Source organism: Lathamus discolor, chromosome 1 (genome assembly GCF_037157495.1).
Source record: "Lathamus discolor isolate bLatDis1 chromosome 1, bLatDis1.hap1, whole genome shotgun sequence".
Classification (NCBI taxonomy): domain Eukaryota; kingdom Metazoa; phylum Chordata; class Aves; order Psittaciformes; family Psittacidae; genus Lathamus; species Lathamus discolor.
This window is the reverse complement of record NC_088884.1, coordinates 69756505-69778439: the sequence shown is the minus strand read 5'-3', so window position 1 is coordinate 69778439 and position 21935 is coordinate 69756505. Positions and strand designations below refer to the sequence as shown.

Below are 21935 nucleotides of genomic sequence, written 5' to 3'. Positions count from 1 at the left end.
AAGCACCGTGACCACTGGGGAATGAGGCAAGGGACTGAAAAACAAGGGGCAAGTAGAAAATGGAGCGGGCTTGGTCTGTGGCACACTCAGCATAATCTCTCTCCGCAACAGCAAAAGCAGCGCTCCCTCCTTCCCCTGGAGGGCTGGGCAGTTGGGTCTCAGCTAAAGGAGGAGGAAAATACCCTGTCACGCAGCAGGGAAATGTTCCCGGTAACACACATGCCCACAGCCTGCCACCCATTCCCATTATGAACGGTATTTAATTCTCCTTTATACGCGCTCTGCCAATAAAAGGCTCCATTAATAATTTACAAGCAATAAAGAGTACAGCTCCTACAAAACGAGTGTTTGTTGCAAGCTTAGTGTCACTCCAGCCATGACAGGGCACTGGCACACAAGCCATGCTCCCTGCATCACGGGGCCAGGGCCAAGGTACAGGGGAAGAGGGGACCCAGAGCACACAGTGCCACAGGGCAGGGTAGACAGAGGTGATGGAAAAAGGGCTTCAAACGTGTGTGAGATATGCTCCTACACAGCCTGAGCCCACACAGTACCCCTGCATTCCCCATCTGGCAATCTGACCACGTACCAGAGACAAGAGCAGCCCAAGGTGATGGGGAACAGCTCAGGGGGGTGGTTTGCCACCATGATGGTGGAAGACATCTCTCCACTAAGACACAGAAAGCTCAGACAGGGGAGGCAGCACATGCTACTCCCTGACTCTTGGTGGCCTCAAGGGGACCAGAAAGGCTACTCCTGATGGCCTTTGCTGCCAGCATCCCCTTGGTGCGGAAGGATACGCTGCCTGTTCTCCTGCCCGAGAACAGCTCCTGTGGACAGTAGCTGGTAGCTCTGCTATCCCCAGCTCAGTCGTCGCCCTCCTCAATCCATATGGGTCGGGTTTGCTCCTGGAAGATGCAGCCACGAACCACCTTGGGCAGCTCCTCAGCGTGGCTCCAGGCATGGGGCTCCACCCGGGCCCAGGAGCAGGGCAGAGTGTGAAGACCCTGCTCCGCGCTGCGGCACACCTTCAGCACCTCCGAGTCCCGCTGGCCCACCTTCCCCAGCAAGCTCCTGCAGGAAACACAGAGACAAGCGTTACCCTTGGTGTAAAGGGATGAGGGGGCAAAACCACCCAGGAACAACCTCACACGTACACAGAGCCACTTTTCCTGCCCTTTTGCCCCTTGCAGTGACCAACCCCAACACACAGAGCAAGTGCTGTCACCCCAATCCCTGTCCCTCTGAACTGACACAAGGGCTTCTCTCCCTTGTGTCCCTCCAGCAACACCCTTCATCCATGCCACTCTGTCCTGTTTTACCTGAGTCCTCTGATGTTCTTCTCTGTGACCTCGACATGGATAACAATGGGGTATATCTCACTTTTAATTAGATCCCTCACACTCTGAACTCCCAGCTCTAGCAGGCAGTGTTTATTCTGGAAGGGAAATTGAATAGATTTACTGATTTAAATGGAGAAAAAAATAACCCCAGCCCCTGACAGTCACATTAAATCAAACCCCATACTGTGCAATATCATTGCTTTTCCAATAGTAATTCCATTAAATGTGGGATTTATGGACAGTGCCAAGAAAGAAGGGGAGAATTACAAAGCAGGGTCACCCACTCCATCACTGTCAACCCAAGCAAAGAGCCCACTGGACTCCTTGCTCAGCCACGGATCATCTTCACATCCCCTCTGTCATCATTGTCACCCACAGCCCCACATTTCTGCATCTGCCCCAAGCAGAGCTGTTGCTGCTTTGGCAAAGATGAGGGATGTGAGAGCAGGGAGGTTGCTCCTACATATGGCATTTCCCTCCGCCTCCCCATGAACCCTCAGTTGCCATTTCTTTCACCCAAGCTCAATAGAGATTCAGGGAAAAGTCCATACCTGCTGATCCACAACCCCTGGACCTGAACCACACTACAAAGCCCTCAAGCAAGCAGCTTCTTCTCTACCTCTGCACCACCCTGCTTCCTCCCCTTCTCAGCTGTCCCCTCCTCTCCTCCAGTATGAACACGGTGACATCTCCCCCCACACCAAAGAGCTCAGCACCTTCTCCATCACCTCCTGGATCATGCGGATTCGCCCACTCTCCCTCCGGTCCTGGGGGCCAGTTCTAGACACAGGGTGAGAGTGAGTTGTGCTGGGATCCCCTTCTGCCAGCTTCTCTGCGAGCAAGAGGAGATATGAAAAGGGAGAAGTCAGCCCCTTCTCCCTCTTGCACATACATTCTGCCCCAGGCCCCACACGTTTGCTGCTGCACTGATGTTTACCAAGCTCAGTGTTTACGGATTCTGGAGAGCGAGCCTAATTATACAACATTAGGCATTGGCATGGATCTCCTGCAGCTTCCTGCATACAGAACAAGCACGATATCACAGCTGAAGACACCTTGCAGGGCAAAAGCAGCACTTGTGTTACAGTGCTACAGCAGCCTAAGACAGCTCACAGCCATTCCCCACTGTCCAACCCGCTCCGTGATAAAGTATGGCAGAAAAATAACCACTTTATTTTGCCAGGTTGGTTTCCTGCAGGGTTTGTGAGCTACATGGGCTCGCAGATGGCTCCAGTGAGCAGCAGGGCTGGGGAAACAGAGGAGCACGCACCTTGGCATGGGAGAGTGGGAGAAAGATGCAGGCAAGCTGAGCCTCCTTGTGTTGGTGGCTCAGAGCCTGCTCAGAGGCAGAAGGACAGCACCCAGCAGCTGAGCCAGCACCAGGCAGGACAGCAGCAGAGAGGTGATGCTGAGACAGTGAACTGGGGGCTGAGCCGGCAGGACAGTGAGGTCTGGCATGGTCAAAGCAATGATTGCCAGCTGCCCCTCATAGCTCCCAGCAGAAGATGATACAACACACACACACAGACCTCACTTGGGAGCCACAGGCTTCAGAACCCAGTGTGGCTGAAGTGGGCACCAGGCTTTACCTGCTGACCATGCTGCCCACACAGACAACAAAAGGTGAGCAGGGAATCTAATAAGGCTTTTAGGAGCTGCCCCCCCTGAAGGTAGAAATAAAGGAATGCGTTTAGGAGAAGGCATGTTTGGGACTGGGTCCAGAGCACATTCCAGCTCTCCCAAGCCCCAGGCTGGCTGGGCATCCTCTGCTACCTCTGCCTGGTGGTACCTCAGCTCTCAGTAGAGCTGGATCTGCAAAGCCATCTATCTGGCATTCCTTTGGCAGGGGAGCAGGCTCCTGTGGATGATCACCTAGTTTATAGTTCCTTCCCTCTGCCACACCAGACTGGAGGAGGAAGGTTCTTCCCATGATGGCCAAGGCTAGAGCCAGCTTGTGAGTTGAAGACCTGCAGAAGCCACTGTCAGGATTCTGAGTGAGTGCTCCATCCCTGGCGGTGTTCAAGGCCAGGTTGGATGAAGCCTTGTGTGGGATGGTTTAGTGTGAGGTGTCCCTGTCCATGGCAGGGGGGCTGGAACTAGATGATCTTGAGGTCCTTTCCAACCCTAACTATTCTATGATTCTATGATTCTATGCACTGGCTGAAGAGTTCTTTCTCCGAAGGAGAACCGGGGGTGTCCTGAACACCACCGGATCAGCTTCCTTCCCTCGCAATAGGCAACACTGACCGGGGAGAACGGAGTGGGATTTTTCCCCTCAGTGCAAATTCCCAGACGTAGTTACACCTTCGAAGCACGTCCCCATGCAATGTGAGCGGGACCCTGCAGAGGGCTCAGTAGGACAGGATATACGGCCAAGTCACTCGGTTACAAGGCCCAAACAGCCAAAATCTGCAGAGCCATCCTTCCTCGGCACCCAGAGAGTTTTCACTACCTCCCCCCCAAAAAATACACAGTTTTTCACTCCTGCACTTGGCAAAGGGAGAACTCTAAACACGGGGAAAGGAGAGAGATGGAGAAAGAGGAGGAAGGAGGAAAGGAGCTATCCTCTGAAAATTCATGGGAGTAAAGCCTTTCCCCAGCAGCCTTTGAAGCAGTGTGTCAGCCTTGTGCTGCTGGCAGAAAGAAGAGCACAACATTCCTGGGAGGAAGAGCTGGTATGAAGTTAGCCTGCGGATCCCACCTCAGCCAGGGGCTTCATCTCTGGGAAGAGGCACACAGAGCAGCAAGGCAATGCCACCACAACTCAAGTGAAGAGAGGATGCCGTGCCCCAGGAGACCAGAAGAAAGGGCTGGCTTCCCTGTGGGCCAAAGGGACAGGACACTGCTAGAAACAGGAGGGAATGTCTTGCAGACACTCACCCCACAAAGGTGACCTGTTAACAGGTACTGTCTGGGAAGACAGAGAGGCTTTCCAAGAGTCCCAAGGACTTCCAAGACTATCTCTTCCCTGAACTGAGCTAACCAAGACTCCACAGGAGCGACCCGTTTGAGCAACATCTTAACTTCCCACTGTAAGGCTAAGAAGCAGCAAGAGGTAAAAGGGGAAAGCAGCCCTTGGAAGCAGGAGACTTGCATATTTTACCTCACTTGGCCACAGGCTCCTAAACCAGCCCTGGACGTGTCAGCCACTTATTGCTGCCTACCTGCTGGGCATACATGGAAGTCCAAGCGAGAGGTGGGCAAGTCCAGCAGGTTCCTGATGAGCCGTGGTGCAATGCAGTCAGGTGAAAGCACTACAGGACGGGGGGTCTTGACCACCACGGGACGCACCAGGCTGTAAGGCTTCAGGCTCATGTCTGGGTCTGAAAGCCAGGCATGAAGAAAAGAAAGGCAAAGGTGAGAACCTGGGAGACCAGCCTGTCACTGGCCCAAATGATCATCCCATTCTTCCTGTGCCATCCCTTCATCCGGACTCATAGAGGCACCTACCAACCATCCCATGTCTCAGGAGAGATCCTACCAGCACTCACTCACTGCAGATACCTTTAGACCCCCTTGCCCACTTCCTTTGATTTACACACAAGTTTATTCTCCACAGAAAGTGTGACGACCCCAAGAATCACAGAAGCAATGGAAAGCCCCAGAAAATCAGGGAAAAGAGCAGCGGATTTAAAGACGCACGGGTTTCCCCAAATCCCATTAGAGTTGTAAGAGGGATCCTGAGCAGAAAGACTGAGGCATCCCAGATGCCAATACCCCGTCAGTGCCCACAGGGGATGACTGCGTCTCCAAGGGTGATGGGTAGGTGCAGGGCTAACAGCTCACCTGAGCAGGGGTCCATCCACAACTGCCGAGGGGGCTGTTCTGGGCTCCTCTGTGGTTTGGATTTCACCAGGCGCAGCTGGTCCAAGGCCCGTTTCTTTAGCTGAGGAGGAAGTGAGTGTGTTAAAGCTGAGAGCATAGACCACTCCACACACACACAGAGCTGGCTGCAGAACACCCGCTGGCAAAAGGGATGAAGTGCACGTACACAAAGCATGGGACCAGGTCTGCCACCCATCAGGTTCAGTCTGGGAAGGGAGCAGGAAAGCAGCCATAGAGCAGCAACACTGCCTAGTTTATAAGCCCCTGCTCTGCTTGCTAACCCAGCTGCCACCTCTATACAAGCTGGTTTACCAACAGAGTGGGGCAGGTTGAGTGCTGAGGCGGCGGGGTGGCCATAGGCACATGCAGTTCTCACTGCTGGCTTCTTTGGCTTACATTATTCCTGTGGCCCCTCTGCTGCACAGGCATCTGGCCCTTCTCCTGGATCTTCAAAAGCTGGTGAGCCCTGAAAAGACAGAGAGCTTGCACTCAGTCAGCTATAGAGCCCCCATAGCCTGCTGCAATCCTCTTCACCAAACCCCACCAACCTGCTAAAGCACAGGCATACCAAAGCCCTCACTCAGCCTCCCAGTCTCTCAGGGCTACCCAAACACTACTGCAGTGGTCCTTCATACAAGGCTTGGGCAGCCCACACTATCAAGAGGCCTCGGGGGCTTTAGGGGATGCTCACCACAGATAAACGGGGCAGATATCCTAGGTACCCCCCTGCCTTCCTCCTCTCGCTGATTACCTGCTGTAGTTAGGCACTGTTCCCTTGTCCAGGTCCCGCATGGTCAAGGGGTCGACGCGGGAGCAGTACCACTCCAGCCGCCCTTTGTGCATGGTGTCCGTGACATGGAGGATCTCCCGACACTTCACGCACAGTGCGTAAGGGTCTGATGGCTCCAGGAGGGACAGGTTGGTGCGTACATAGAAGGAGTCTCCAGAAAACTTCTTCCCTTCTTCCAGGGCATCCCGCAGGGGCTGGTATCCTGGAGCAGGAGATGCAGGTCACCACAGGCAGGGAGACAGGAGACAACCATCACCCGTAAGATAGCCAAGGCCCCAGCACAGCTGTGATGCTATGGATTGGGGTGGGGGGGTGCAGAGGAGGCAAACAGACAGAAGGTCTGTACCTCCATCCTGTAACTCAGAGGATGCACAAGTCACACCAGACAGGGAAAGCTACTGGAGCTACGGCCAACCCCTGTGTCAGATGGTGGCCTAGGACCAAACAGGAGAGGAGAGAGAGTAACTGAGATTTACCTCCAGGGTTGGGTGGAGGGTCTGGAAAGGAGGACAGAGAGCTCAAGCTCAAAAGAGACCCAGCTTCCAGGGCCTTACCTTCCAGGTCCAGCTGAAAGATGAGGCTGGAGGGCTCATCCCAGTGCAGCAGGCTCAGGAAGGCAACCTCCCGCGTGCAGTTCTCCAGGGAAAGCACCTCTTCCTTCAACGACGGCACCCTCAGCTAGCAAGGACCCGATGCCATTAGACCCAAGGACTGGAAGAGCAGGCCCCCCTCCAGCTCCCTCACCCATCAGGGTTATACAAGAGATGTTACAGAGGAAGGCAGGCCCAGGGAAACCTCTGCCTGAGGACAAAGCATCCTCAGTCTGCCTCCGGCTCCCTCTTCTGCCTCTGAAATACCTGCTGCCAGCCACCACCCGGTGCGGATGCTGGGCTGCTGTGAAAGCAAATGTGTGTGCATGAATGCGTGTGGGAGTGGGGCAGGAGGAATGGTCTATTTTTGGTTACAGGTGGGATATTAATTCAAGTAGTGTAGCTCTGTATTTCTAGTGGTGTCATGCTTGCCAAAACAGATGCCCTTCCCTCCCTCCCTCCCTCCAGCAGCTTTCTTCAGAGCAATTATTCTCTATAGCTCAAGAAGGTCACAAAGGGCAGAGAAGTCTTGCTCCAGAATTGATTGCTTTGCAATGGGCATATGCAGGATGCAGACTGCTCTGATATACTACAAGGTGACAGCCAAGCCCAGCGCCATACAGCCATATTGCTGTCTTAACTGTCTGACCCCTCTTCTTTCTCCTTTCCCACAGCTGAAGGAAGTGTTTCGGAAGGTCTCAGCATTTTTACATGCACAGCTACACTCAAGTACAACGAGACCTGGATGGGTGTTTGTGCTTCATCAAGCTCTAGGCAGGAAGCACTCCGGGATACAAGAGAAATGGAGGTGAGCTTCAAGCTGGTTAGAGGTGGGCTTGCACTGGGGTCCACTCGACACTACCTGCATCATCCCATATGCCTTACAAACCCCAAAAGAGCTCTTTCCCAGACTCACCTCAATAAGCCGGCACCCTTCCCTAAGTCCTGCATCCTCAACCTGTGAGCCTGGCTTGACCCACTGGACATAAATCCCTGTCCTGTTCCCTCCAAGGATGGAGATGTCTGCTCCAAGCCTCTTCTCCTGGGGTGACGGGTTGCTGGGGTGACTCATGCTAGAGAGCTGTACCACCAGTGACCTGGCAAGGAGAAACACCAAGTCCAGCAACTGAAGTTTGCTACCTTTTCTAATAACTGCTCCCTCATGCCTTGTGTCCAGCTACAGGGTGCTTATTGTACAGAGCGCTGCAGTACAGAGCTCATGATTTACGGCCGTCACACACGGAACCCCTACAGCCCCTTTCATCCCACCAGCCCCAACACCGAAGCCAAGCTGGGCTCCCACAGTCCTGTCCCTACCTAATCAGATGTGTGTCCAGACCAGAGCAACATCCCCACCCTGCCATAACACATGGGGCAGCACAGAAAACTGGAATCCTGCTAGGAAGCAAGGACTATTGTAGGATCTTCATTTCTCTCCTCTCCCACTAGCGAGAAAGAGCTCAAGGGGAGAGGCAGAAAGGGTCCCCCAGCACCACAAACCGAGCAGCCAGCTCAGAGAGCAGTAGTCACCTCCTGGTGACCTCCTCACGGCTGGGAAGCGTGGACAAGCAAATCTCCGACTTCACCCTGGTGTAGGTGCTGCTGGAAGAAGAGGAGAAGGCCCCAAGCGAGGTGCTAGCAAAACCACTACCTAGGAAAGAGCAAGAGGGAGAGATGGAGCATGTCACCTCTCTGAGTGCTGCTGGGACCTCATGTTCTTAGAGTGGCAAAGGTTTGTCTCCCCCTCCTGGGCATTTTCTAGCATCTGACTGGGAAACTGAGGCTGCAGCAAGGCTTTGAACAGTCCCCTTCCTGGAAAGGGTTTCCCAGGCTGCCTGAGAACAAGCAAACCTTTGCTGCCTTCATCAGCATTTTGGTCAGAAGGCAGCAGCAGCCAGGGCCACCTGGATGTGGCCAGAGATCAGCCACCAGCACCCACCACAGTACTCTGCACCAGGAGCTCCACTTCAGGACATTCACAATCCATCACCCCAGGAGTAGCAGATAAAGGGAATATCTTGGTAACAGCCCAGGGCAAAGGCATTTCTCTCCTCTGTTAGCTAATCCCCAAACCCCATCAAGTTCTCCATCAACACAGCTCTCTATGAGTTAAACAGCTGATGTAAACAGCTACTGCTTTGTAGAGGAAAAGCCAGCTTTTCGAGCTGCTGTGCCTGGGGAATGCGTGGGTCCATAGCACCCTGCTAGGGATGCAGAACCCTTGCAGCTGCACACACCTAAAGCATGGGGAGGCTCAGTTCTCCAACCCCTCTCCCCATGGCCACCACTTCTACTTAGCTACACCCGCTGGGGAAAGCCCCCACCCTGGTACCTGTTGCATCTTCAATGCTGCTGAAGGAGCCACAGGACAAACTACAAAGGAGACACAAAGGGGAGCTGTGAGGCAGTGGCTTTTCCAAAACCTGTTTGCATCCCATTCTGAACCCCATCCCCACCCAAGAAGCATCCCCCAGCCAGCACCCAGCTCCCAGTCGGCCTCCCCACTCCAGTTTGCCTTCTCCCCTTCCAGCCTGCTCTCCCTGGACCCCACAAGCCCCACGGAGGAGACACAGACTCAAGCAACCCCCAGCAATCACCTTTTGTAGGTCATGCACCTATCTTCCCGCTGCCGACGGAGGATGGAGCCGATGCAAGGTGGGAAGGGGAAGGTGGAAAGGCGGTTGATATCCTTCTCACTGTCAGGAGTCACCTCCTTGGGCAGAGTGAAAGAGAGATGCCTGCTAACACCAGCACCCAGCACCACCTATCCCCTCCCTTCAGGCCAAGCTGCAAGCAGCTCCTTGGGTAAAACATGCCTCTTCAAGGACCATCCACATCCCTCCAAACACCCAGGGGCACCTTGTTTTCCCAAGTGGAACATATGGATGGAGATACATGACACTGCATCCCCATCTTTTTGCAATATACAAGCTCTGAGAGCAGTAACAGCTTTAGGGAATATCTAGGTGTGCCCGTATGTCTCACTTTTAGCCACTGCAAACCCAGAGGTGTAACCTGTGGGACTGCCCATTTAAGGGTGCTCTAGGATGAGAGTTCAAAAGAGTCAAAGGAAAGAACTTGACTCCCTCAGAAACAACACATTTCTGCTACAGGGCTGGAAAGAGCTAGGATTTCTCCTGCAGCATATGTAGATTGAACAGCTTTTTGGGGAGGATAACATCTTACATGAGGCTGTTGATTTCTAGGGTGTCATATGGGATGAAAAGTTTCACTCCTCCTTCTTTCCCAACCAGCTGAGCACTGTACACCTTGGCCAGTTTGTCAGAGAACACAGCACTGTGCCTGTGGTCTGCTCCCACCTTACTCGCTGCCCCATGCCCAGTCTTCCACCAAGTCACAGCCCTGCAATGAACCTGCTCCAATGCCCTTGTTCCCTTCCTGAGCAGTGTGGTTCCCCACTGCCCTCAGCTGAGGGTCAGCCTCTCCTGGTCAAGCACTCACCACGCTCTGAATGGCCGAATGCCCTGGGAAAGGGATAACAGAAACCCCCAGCACATCCACAGGTCCTGTCATAGGGTTGTCTACAAGGCTCCAGGTGCTGCTGAGGTTGGAGCAGAGCGAGTAGGAAGAGCTGCACATCTGGGAGAGAAGAGACTCCATCAACCCATTGCACCCCCCAGAGGTCAGTCCTGGTCCCTCTGCCTTCTCTATTCCCCCTTCTTTCCAGCCCCCCTCACCTTGCCCAGGCTGCTGCTCCCTTGGCACCGCTGCAGCTGTGCCTCCAGTGTGCTGTTCAGCCCTTCGGCCTGGCTCAGCTTGCTTAGGAGCTCATCCCGCTCCTCCTCCAGGGCACGTACGCGTTTGCGGTACTGGTCCTTCTCGATCAGGCTCTGGGAGTATTGTAGCTGCACCCCATCACGGCTCTGGATTGCCTGCAAGGAACCAGGCTGAGAGTGAGCACAGAACCGCACTACTAACCTCTGCCTCCCACCCTGGCATGGATGGAGAAGATCCACTGGGAAAGGAGGGGACATCCAGAGCAGAGGCAAAAGCTCTGGTCCTGCTGCGAGGTGAAGAGCTGAGAGTACAGTAGTTTACCTGGTCCCGCTCTTTTTCAATCTCCTCCAGCTGCAGCAGCACTGTGTTCATACGATGCTTGTAGAGATCACAGTCCTTCTGCAGCGTCCGGTACTTCAGCTGCAGATCTTCCACCTCCTGGAGGTACTGGCAACAGTGAGCAGTGAGCATTAGGCTCCCTGGAAAAGTTGCTGTGTCCTCCCAGCCTCCTCTCTGCCCTCTTTTCCATGCCCTGCTTGGTGGATGGGGATGGGGGCAGTGATGGATGCTCTACCTTATCCCGCAGCTCTTCGGCCCACTGCAGCTCATTCTGCAGGGAGTTGAGTTTCTGGCAGAGATCCTGCCGGTCGTCTTGGGCTTCCTTCCAGTCGTGCTCCAGGATGTCCAGCAGGATCTGCTCAGAGCCTGGCACTGGGCCCTCGCCGGGTGTCTAGGAGGTGAGAGGGTCCTGTCACTGCACCACAAGCACCGAGGGAGAACCAGACCAGAGCAGTGACAGGCAGCCTGGCACAGCTGCCATCAACACTCCTGCATTAATCTACTGTGCACTCCAAGGCACAAAGTCACCCTTATGAGCACATCCAAGAGCTGGAAGCAAGGACCCATCACCACCCACACCCAGAAGCAATGGCAGCCACCGCAGATATGTGGTGTGATACAGGAGATGTAAGTGATACGCTCAGAGGAAGAGAGAGGCCAGCCCAGTGATTCCCCTCATCTTTCCAGTGCCCATGTCACCAGCACTGGGAGTGCCCAATGAAAGGAGGTGTCCGGACAGCTGCTCTGCCCCCCCAGGTACCTGCAGCATGCCCTGCAGCTCCTGCAGCGATGCTGTGAGCCGCTGGTTCTCAGCCCACAGCTCAGACACGGTGTCGGGGTGTCCCCGCTCCTCTGCCTCCTGCTGGGGCGGTGCAGATGCCTGCTTCCGCAGCAGGCTGCACTCTTCCTCTAGGCTGGTCACTTTGCATTTCAGCTGGTCCACCTGCAACCAGGGGAGAAAACACAGACTGGCACACACAGCCCTGTACCTCTGCCTTAGCAGGGAGTGAAGCAGACAGGATGCTGGGCAGAAAAAGGGGCTGGAGGTGAGGGAATTGAGGGCTACGCAACCACACGAAGGAGTATCCTGCGGCTGGGCCAAGCTTAACACAGCTGCATGCAAAAGCTTTTCCCTGCAGGGCAAAGGAGGAAGATGCACTTGCGTAAGCACACTCAGTCTCAGGATTCTCTCCCAGTGCACGAACTTTCTTGCTACCTTAGGGCATCCCCGGTGCATCTGGCCTTGACTGTGGGTGAACCAGGGAACTCTGGTGCACTGCCAGGGCCAGCAGCTGTGAGATCCAAAGGCTTCCCAGCTCCTAGCACTGGAGACAGGGGAGGTCCTCACAGACCTGTAACAACTGGTGAGGCTCATCAGAGAACCAGTTTCACAGCCAGGCAAGGCTATGACAGCAAACGGGACAGGGGTAACCTACCAAAGCCATCGAGCACTAAGCAACACTGCCAAAATTGCCAAGGAGGGGCTCAGGAACTGGATTACTTCTGTAAAATCTACCCTAAAGACTTAGGATGACTCTCAGGGACCGGTCACTTCTGGACCTTGGAGTCAGGAGGGGAAGGCATACTGGGATGTGAGGGTTGACCCTGTTTGCAAGGGGATTTCTTCACCTCACAGCCACACACCAGGAATTTGCCTCCCTGCTCACAGGAGGCCCAGGGAGCTGGCTTTAGCAGGAATACCAGATAAAACTTAGGGGAGGATCCCAGCATTGGCAGAGCAGAATGAGGAATGAAGGGTAAACACAGGGCTGTGTGGGAGATCTAGGTCCAGACTGGTAGGGGGAATGCCAGGAGGCAGCAGAGCACTGGGGAAAATGAGTTATTAATAGGCTCAAGGTAGGGCTGTCCTTGCCCAGGCAGGAAATGGGTGCGTTTGCTGGAGGTGAGAGCTTGGCAGCTGGAGTGCGGTGTCACAAATTCCTTCAGGTATGCAGGGCATGAGTCTCCCAAACGTCATGAGAGAGACAAGGAGGTGGTGGGGATGGAGTCTGTGCCAGAACACTCCTATGAGCTGCAGGACGGGCTGGGCAGCTCTGGACCTCATGCAACGCACCCAGCACCCCATGTGCGGGTGGCTGCCCAGCCACCACTCTCACTAGAGGGGAAAATGCAAGCCCTTTCCTGGGGAGAAGTGAATATAAGCACCATTGCTCCCCAGGGCAGCAATGAGCCTCCTACGCTGTGCCCATGACTAAGGCACATTCCCTTCAAGAGCAGGAGCATTTGCCCTGACACACATCCCACCCACCCATCAGCTTCATGCTCATGGACCACCATGCACAGCATGCATCCCTCTCGGCCCTCAGACCCCCGCAGCATCCCACCACCAATCCTCGCGCTCCCCAGGGCCATACCACCAGCTGCAAGTCCCTGCTCCGCAGCACAGCCATGTTCTTCTCCTCACAGAGCTGCGCGTAGCGCATGGCCATCATGTAGTTCTCGTCCTTCAGCCTCAGCAGCTCCACGCTGTTGGTGTCCCACTCCTCTCTGAGCCGCTGGCAACGCTCCTGCACCTTCAGGAGCTCCTGCAGCTGCTTCTCCAGCCGGGCCTGCTCTTGCTCCAATGCCTGGTTTTTCACCTGGAGCTGGTGTTCCTTCAGCAGGAGCTCTTTCCGTTGGGCCCTCACCTTCTTCACCTCCATCATCAGGAACTGAGTTAGTCCCTCAGGGCCTTCCTCATCTGGGGGAGACAAAGGAGAATCTGGTCCTGGCTGCTAAGACATGGGTAACCCCAGGAAAACAGCCTGCAGGTTTGCCCAATGCTCTGTTTCCATCAAGGAATGGCAAGCTCTCCCATGGGTTTGCAGCCCTTCTTGTCCCAGGCTTAAGGCACCACAGTCCATCACACATGTACATTTCATTGAATCATAGAATCCCAGACTGGTTTGGGCTGGAAGGGACCCTAAAGCTCACCCAGTTCCAACCCCTGCCACGGGCAAGGACACCTTCCACTAGACCAGGTTGCTCCAAGCCCCGTCCAACCTGGCCTTGAGCACTGCCAGGGATGGGGCAGCCACAGCTGCTCTGGGCACCCTGTGCCAGTGCCTCAGCACCCTCACAGGGAAGAACCTCTTCCTAACATATAATCCAAGTCTCCACTCTGTCAGTTCAAAGCCATTCCCCCTGTCCTATCTCTACCTTGTAAAAAGTCTCTCTCCAGATTTCTTGGCTGCTTCCAGATTGGAAGGCTGCTATAAGACCTATATTTTTTAAAGCTATATCTGCCCCCCTCAATGCCAGATCCAGAGCACAGAGCTGTCAGGGTTCCTCGCACACCAGTAGCATGAAACAGGTTGTATGCATGTACATGCACAGATTTCTGGCCTTTCCCAAGCAAGCAGCAGCTGAAGAGAGGCCCAAGCACCTACCCAGGATCATAGAGCAGCGCTGGGCTGGCTCCCTCCCCGTTAGTCGTGTGTAGTGCTCTGGGTAGTAAAACTCTAAGGATTCCAGGAAGGCTTCATAGCCTCGCTTCCCACGGCGCCGGAGGATGTCCATCAGGTAACCTGGAAGAAGGAATAAGGAGCTAGGATGAATTCCCTGCAAACCAGAGAGAAAACAGCATAGCCCAGCTTTGTGATATGAAATAGCATCTCCATCATTTCCAGTTCCATCCACAGGAACGGGAATGGCTAGAAGAGGGATTGTGGTGGGAGCACTGCCCTCATCTGTGTGCACTCAGGGGGAGGCCCACAGAGGATGAGAGGGAGATCTGGCTGCAGAGCACCTCAGAGAACAGCAAAGCCAAGGCAGCAGTGCAGTGGAAGGACCCCAGAGGCCACAACCACCATATGCTGTGTAGCACTCACTGAGTGTCAAAACCAGATTGTCCCCCAGAAACCAGGCCCATCCAAGTGTGAGTTTGTGCTTTCTCCCACCTGTCTGGTTGCTTTTGCAAGGGAATCGGCATGAATTCAGCACCTCCTCCTCATCCTGCTCGTCTATCACGCGGCACTGGCGGAGGTATGGGGTGAGCTTCGCTGGGTTTAGGGAGCGCGTTAGCTGGTGCCGGGCACTCTCGATCTTCTCCCAGACAGCATCTTCTTCCTCCTCCTGCTCCGAGAGGCTGCGGGCTTGGAGAGGGGCATTCTCCAGGGCTGTGAGGATAAAAGGAAAGAGAAGGCCCGAGGAATGAAGGAGGAGCACAGGGTAAAAGGCAGGAGTAGGCATGGGAGAACATGAGTAGAGGTACGAGCATGCAAACGACTAGTTGTCTTGCAAATGGAACTCAGATACATCACAAGCCATTTTACAGATTGGTACAGCAGGATCTTGAGTGTCCACCTTAGATACGCAGAAAACAAGGGGTGCATAAGGGAGTTAGGAGTATATACAGTAGGAAGTCTAGAGGTGTCGTCTTCATCCCTGAAGCATTCTTAAATCCCCCCACACATCACACGTCTTCACTTTTTATCCATCCCTGAGAACAGGAAACTCTCTGGACCAAGCCTTTTCAGAGCCTGGGACATACTTTCTCATACTGTGGCTGGAGAGGAGGCTTTCCCTGGGGATTCATTTGCCCTGTGCATGCACCAGGCATCGGTGGCCAAACTGGAGTTCTTGAGGGCACCATCCCATGGAGCACTTTTGCCTGCAGTACCTGTAGCCAAAGGTGAATTGCATAAGAGTATCTCCCATGCAGCTTCCACACATCAGTGTGAAAATATGTAGTAATGAGGCAATCTCACTGTCAGTCAAATAAAGCAAGAAGGACCCCCTGAAGTCAATGGACCTAAAAGCTTTAGAGCAGTGGTCTAAATTAAAACTGCTCCATGAAGTCCTACAAGCCATGATGGAGCAGGTATGTGCAATGAGCTCTCTTCCCAGCTATGTATCAATTCAACCAGCATAATCTACCTACACTTAAGAAATAATACCTGCTTCACAGGCCAGCACAAATCCTTTTAGTTGCCAAGACAAAGCCTAGCAAAGATCTCCTGAGACCTAGATGCCATCTCTCCTACCCAGTGTGCACCGTTACCTGCTGGTTGGTGCTGGCATGAGGTCCAGCTTTCCTACCCCAGCCACACAACATCCTCAGGGGCAGTGTAGACATCCACGTTGCATGAAGGCAGAGGGAAGGAAGGAAAATCTCCAACTTTATTTTATTTGGGTTTAGGGCTTTTTCTTTCTTCTTGAGATGAGAATGATATCATGCTATTTCAGACAGCCAACTAGCACAGCAAGGGGGATGGCTGCGCGAGCTGTGCAGAAGTTAATCCTCCAAGTAAAAATACAGGAGGTTCAATGCCTCCCAGATGAAGGATAACAGGAAAAGAGAATTGCTGAATCCACAAAAGACACTTGAGTGTCTGATTTCCACCACCAAAGCACTTTGATGCCTAAATACCAATACAGATCTGGATTGTCCTAGGCTGAATAAAGACAACAAACTGTGTTTCTCGCAGAAACTTCTCTCTTTCATTTGGGACAGCCTCACTTGCCACAGAGACACCAGAATGCAGGAGGAGGATGCAACAGCAGGTCACAGAAGTGGCACTGTTTTGAGGAGCGTGTTTATGCCTTGGAAACGCAAGCCAGCTCTGCAAGCAGCGACCAACTCCTCGGCAGGCAGGCTCAGCAGAGAGCAGGAGAGGTCGGAGGGGTCTGGGAGCCGGTACCCCTCCTCCCATTCGGGATGGGTATCCCTCCGGGCCGGGGCAAGGCAGCGCTTCCCCTTTCAGCCACCGCGAAGGCGCTATTCGAGGAATGCCGAGCCCGGGGCCAGCCCTGAGGAGGTGGCTGGCAAAGAGGAGGAAAAGAGGAACAAACACCCCCCGCAGCCAGCGGGAAACCCACGCCACAGCCGCCCCGGGGCCACCCCGACGGGCGCGGCAGCAGCCCCGGCGAGGAGGAAGAGGGGGACACAGCGGGGCTGCGGCAGCCCCGAAAGCTCCGCAAGAATCAAGGAGAAGCTCCTGTCCCCCTCTCCGGGCCGGGATCACCCCTTACCTGCCATCCCCAGCTCCGCACCGCTCCGCTCCGCCGTCTGCCGCCCCGGCAGGTGTGTCTGAAGCGCTCTCACCACCCCGCTGCACCTTCCTTCCTTCCTTCCTTCCTTCCCTCCTTCCCTCCGTCCCTCCCGTGTTCCCTCCTCCAGCCGGCTGGGAGGGAACCGCAACCCCTGGGCAATGGAGAGCCCAGCCCAGCGCTGCCCTGCCCGCCCACCCGAGGGTAGCTCCTCTTCCCCCCCAGCCTCTCCCGAGCTCTGAGCCCCTCCTCCGGCTGCTCCTCACCTGGGCGGTCCAGGGAAGAAGGTTTCCCTTGCCCGCTCCCTCCGCAGCCCCGGGACGGAGCTGCTCTCCGGAAGGATATGGCTCGCCAGCGACTTCTCTTCCGAAAGGCAATTTGGGTTCACCTCCCGACAAACCGCCGCGGCAAGGGGGGGTCCGGCTACGGACTCACAGGTGTCTCCGGACAGGGCGCAGCCCCACCTTGGCTCAGCCTGCAGAGAGGAGGTGCACCAGGAGAGGTTTGGGTTCACGGGCTCCAGAGCTTGCAGCCCGGCCACCCCACGTGTAGGGCTGGTTCTGGATGGGGGGGGGGGGGGTGTCAAGCAAGGCAAGAAAATGAGAGTGATGGAAAGAATCCTGATAAAGGCTTAATTTTAGCCCCCAGTCCTCAGTAGTGTCTGTGGGTGGAGTTGAGCCCGGGGGCAGCATGACTGAGCTTGACTCCAGGGCATACAGGGGCTCGTACCAGCCATCCTGAGTCCCCAGGGCCAGGGGCAGAAGCCTGCAAGCTTTCCTCCTCCCTCAGTCCAGAAATCGCAGAGTGGATCTATGTGTCCACACAGCATCCCAAAGAGCCCACACAGGGTAACCTGCACCCCTGACACATACCTAAATTGCCCAAACCTGTGCTTAACACTGGGACTAGGAGGGGTCTGGGAGAGATGGAGTTCGGCACTGTGATTTGGACCAGCATCATATGCCCTCTTAGGCTAAGGTGTTTTTCATTTTCTCTAGCAACTCCATTTCATCACAGCTGTGCCAAACCTCAGACCTCAGTGGCCAGGATAAAACAGTGCAGGCTCTGTGCAAGAGATTCCCAGTGCAGTATCAAGCTAATAAGAAATGGGAGTTCCCCTGATTCCCCCCACCCTTGGCGTCAGCCCACAGGGTAGCCCAGAGTAGTGCTGTGCATCCCTCCAGAGCTTTGGACATGGCACGAAGGAGCTCTATGAACACCTTCCCAAAAGGGAGATGTCCTCAGCATCCCACCCGTACAGCTTCTAGACCCCACCTCTGCATGGAAACTCTTCTCTCCTCCCTCAGATAAGAAACCAAGGAGGGTAGAGTATGAAATGACCTCCAGGCGTGAACTCTGCCCCAAAGAATTCCCACTGCACCCACAATTAAAATCTTCATTTGTTTCTCCTCCAGGGCTGACAGCAGGCACATCCCCTCTGGTCCCAACAGGGCTCCTGCACCAGCTTCAGCAAGGTGGTTTGAGGGAAGGGAGGCTTTAGCAAGACTCTTTTCCCATACTGCTATGTTCTTTTCAAGATCAAGCACAACCACTCTCTGTGAATTAAGGTTGTATCTGTGTGATGCCCAGAGCATCATATGGATACACAGCATTTTCGCTGCAAAACATACCCAGGTATTGAGCAAACACCAGTCACATGCGCACACGCAGGGCTCTCAGCAGACACCACCTCCTCTTGGATGGCATCCATCCCAACAGGGTGACATCCTCAGTGAATGAATTCACTGCTGACTCACCCTCCCGGCAAGGGGTCCCAGGCGCTGCCTTCCCCTCCCTTGCAAGCCCAGCGCTGCACAGCTCCCAGTGCTGCACTCCTCCCACCCAAAGGGGTGATGCTGACCCCGGACCACCAGCAGCAGGGCACAGCTCCGGTCTCCAGCACTTACGTCCCACCAGAGGCATCCAGTTGAGTGATCAAAAGCAAGTATGAGCAAGGCTGCCTGCAGGGAACCCGCTCTGACTCAGGCCGTGTCAATTTTTGCCTGCTAGTTACTCTGGAAAACAACCCACAGTCTGTCTCTCTCTGTCTCTCTAGTGAAAAGATTTCCTGAGCAGGATATTCTGTGGTGGTAGAAGATAAGATCTTCACAGTCATGATAAGAGCCCCAAAACAAGGGGTGGTTTCTCTCATTCACCCAGAGACAGCTGAACTCGAGGCTGATGTCAAGGAAACCTCTCCCACCACCCGCCCTGACCCCAGTGATAACGGCTGTGGTGCTTTGTGACTCAAAGCACACAGACATCAGACAGAGCAGGTCCCACATCAAGCGCCATCAGCTGCTCTCTTTCATGAAGGGTCTCTGAGGTCAGCAGGTACCCCAGGACCAAGCAGACCACCCTTCAAGGCTCTGGGCTGGGCAGCTGATCCCAACAGATCAGACAGGCAGCTCCTGAGAGGAAGAGTGTGTTCCATCCCTGTGTTTTGGCCAGGGTTTGGAGGCACAGAGATGAAGAGCTCGCCCTTCACAGGGATGCTGTGGTTGTACGAGACACCCCCAGTTCATCTGAGATGTGTGGTCCCACCGGCCAGCAGGCGCTCACAGCCAGGTATTACATTTCCAAAACAGCTTTACTCACAGCAGCTACTCTTGTGCTGGCACGCCTGAGTTCACACTAGGAAAGACACCGGGGTGTCCAGGTGGGCTCTTTTGTGTTGGGCTGTTGGCTGGGTTTTGGGTTGTTTTCAAATCCCAGCCGAAACAGTCGCACTGGTAAAACTTTCCAAGCCACACCGGCTCGCACAGGAAACCTATGACAAGCCAGCTAATGGTGAGCCACGCGTTGTTTCCACCACCAGTGGGAGGGCTTAACACATGGCCACAGAGCGTGACAGGCAGCTGCGTCCTCTGCAAGACCTGGTGGTGTGGGTCTGACCGTCAGACCATGTTAAGAGGTTTGGTGGGACCCCTCAGGGCAGAGTGTGCCACAGCTCGGCGTAGTTTGCCCCGTCCTAGAAACAGCCTTAGGAACGTCTGAGGCGGGGAAGGAAGGAATTCATTACATTCCTGATTATGTGGCTAAAACAGCGCCAGTCCAAAGCTCAAGCTGTGGTTACAGATGGTGAGCTTAGACGCTTCATAAAGCCCTGCCCTATGGTTTGCGAAGCGCAGTATCTTTATAAGCCTGCCCTGAAACCACCTACCTGTGCAGTGTCTGTAATGTGAGCTGGTCAGAACGTCTTCAATAATATATCTCTTTCTTGGCCCTTTAGTTCTTTCAATCAAAACATGTTATTCTTCTCGCAGCCTGGTGATTTGCAAAGACAGCTTCCAGTGAAGTTGTAGGGGGGAGGCTTGCTACGGTCCAGAATGGTCTCCGTAATCAGGCTGATGAAGAGAGTTTGGAATAAGCTCCCTGATTAAAACATCCACCCTACAACAGCTGTCCCGACATGATTTGGTGTCGTGAAAAAAAACCAACTCTCCACAGTTTTTGTTCCTGTATGGCACAAAAACAAGTGCTGAAAACACAAAAGAGGTTGTGAAACAGAATTATCGACTCCAGCCTGATCTAGCGGCTCACGCATCAGTTCGCACTGGATTAGCTAACACAGATCAAAAAACCCGACACTTTTATTGTCCTAATGACACTCATCAAACTCAGTGTTTCTATTAACAACCTTTACAAGGACTTTGACTACCTGCTCATATCCCCAACACTTTTGATAGCAGATACAAGCCTGCCCCAGCACATTGAAAGTAGTTTGTTCTCTTTGTGTCGTGACTGCAGAAGGGGAGGAGGAACAAGCCTCCTCCCCCCCAAAAAAGGGATGATTAGCCTTCATGGCAGGAAGGAAATGCATGTATCTGTGTATGGAGATAGCAAAACAAGCAGATATTTCCTTCAGCATTCCTCCCCCTCACGAACACACCCATTGCCTGGAGCTACAAAAGGCAAACTGCGTGGGAGCCTTTGGTGAGGCATTGGCAACACATCTCCATCCTCATTAGGGCTTCGAGGTGTGCAGGCTGGAAAAGAAGACCAGCATTAGAGCAGGAAGACAGGAATCGGGTCACTGGGATGAGCTTCCCCACTCCAAAGCTGCCCAACTGCCCCTGGCAAAAGGGCTCCAGCTCAGCAGGAGCCTGGAAACCTCCTCATGCTTGGCTTCACTTCAGCCTTCCTCACAGTTGCCTTTTGGGCAGAAAAGAAGTGGCTGTCCAAGAGGCAAGGCAATGGATGGAGCCCAGGGAAGGAACAAACCCAACTGCGATTTAGCTGCAGCCCACAGCAGCCCTCCAAACCCACCCTCTTTTCCTTAGTGGTTTCCTTGCACGCTAAGGCTGCAGCCACCAGAGGTCAATGTGACCACATCAACCTCAACTAGCTGTGGCGCACAGAGCCCCTCTGAACCTGGGACGAACACATAGAGTAGGTGGTGTTTTCCACCCCTCAGGACATAACTTCGGGGCAGATGTGTATGTAAACCAACATCCAAAGCATCGATTACAATGCAACTTCAGCACTATCCTGAAAGAAAGGGCTTGAGAGTGACAATCTCCTCAACTAGCATCCTGCAGCCTCTCCGAACTGAGACCCTGTTACTTGCTTGCGGTCCTACAGGACCCCAGAGTGTTCCCATCACTCCAAGGATGCTTCATCCTGGTAGTTTCAGCGTCACTCGGGTGTGTTCTCACCAGTCCCAGACCTGCCTTGCTAGCAATAGGTGGAAATGGGCTACCTGTCCTCCCCTGAGTGCCGGTTCTGCTCCCTGAGGTGCCAGGTCTGTCGCAGTGAATGAGGTCTGCCACAGACCCAGGCTGGCTGAACAAAACAAATAGCTGACCTGCAGCCAGAGGAAGGCAAATGGGTTAAATAAGCAGCTCATCAATCTGGATCAGAAGCCAGACAGGAAAGAAGGGGTTGTGCAGAATCACGCCTAGATAGCTTTGTAACAGCCAGCAGCTCCTCTGCACTCCTGTGCGTACCAGTTGCCTTTCTCCACCTCACCTATGTCTTCCCCTGGGCCTCCTCAGACACCGAGAAGTCCTTTCCATCCTTTCCTCCCAGCCCTTTTATCACCTATATAGACAGCCACCTCATCAGAGCGAATGAATCACTCGTATTCCCCCTCCATCAGCGCCCTGTGGGACGTCAGGTTTCCCCACATGAGAGCTGTGTCCTTCAAGAAGACCCCACTGGACTACAGGGTCATCAGTGGATGTGCTATACCACAGAACGGGCCATGGTTCACCTGTTGGGGGAGGAAGATGCCACTCTTTCAGACCTACCAGCAGATTTGCTCCATAAAGCAACATAATTAACTCCCCCAAAACTCCCTTCTGCTATAACAGTTGA

The 21935-nt window shown here is 54.1% G+C and overlaps 1 protein-coding gene across 2 annotated transcripts; it reads right to left on the bottom strand.

Moving 5' to 3' along the window:
• Positions 1-236: 236 nt before the first annotated feature.
• On the bottom strand, positions 237-16702 carry CARD10 (caspase recruitment domain family member 10). Of its 2 annotated transcripts, none has more exons than XM_065678870.1 (21): positions 16599-16702; positions 14525-14743; positions 14015-14152; positions 13001-13326; positions 11386-11568; positions 10861-11016; positions 10608-10733; positions 10247-10441; positions 10011-10148; positions 9146-9261; positions 8881-8921; positions 8079-8199; positions 7465-7645; positions 6513-6636; positions 5920-6160; positions 5565-5634; positions 5130-5229; positions 4508-4666; positions 2060-2175; positions 1323-1438; positions 237-1074 (listed from the first exon to the last, which is right to left on the bottom strand). In XM_065678870.1, the coding sequence occupies exons 1-21, from the start codon at positions 16603-16605 to the stop codon at positions 867-869; spliced, it is 3081 nt and encodes a 1026-aa protein (XP_065534942.1). In that variant the 5' UTR covers positions 16606-16702; the 3' UTR covers positions 237-866. The 2 variants fall into 2 exon arrangements, with proteins under 2 accessions (XP_065534942.1, XP_065534950.1); XM_065678878.1 differs by having other exon boundaries at positions 2072-2175.
• Between the last annotated feature and the right edge of the window lie 5233 nt (positions 16703-21935).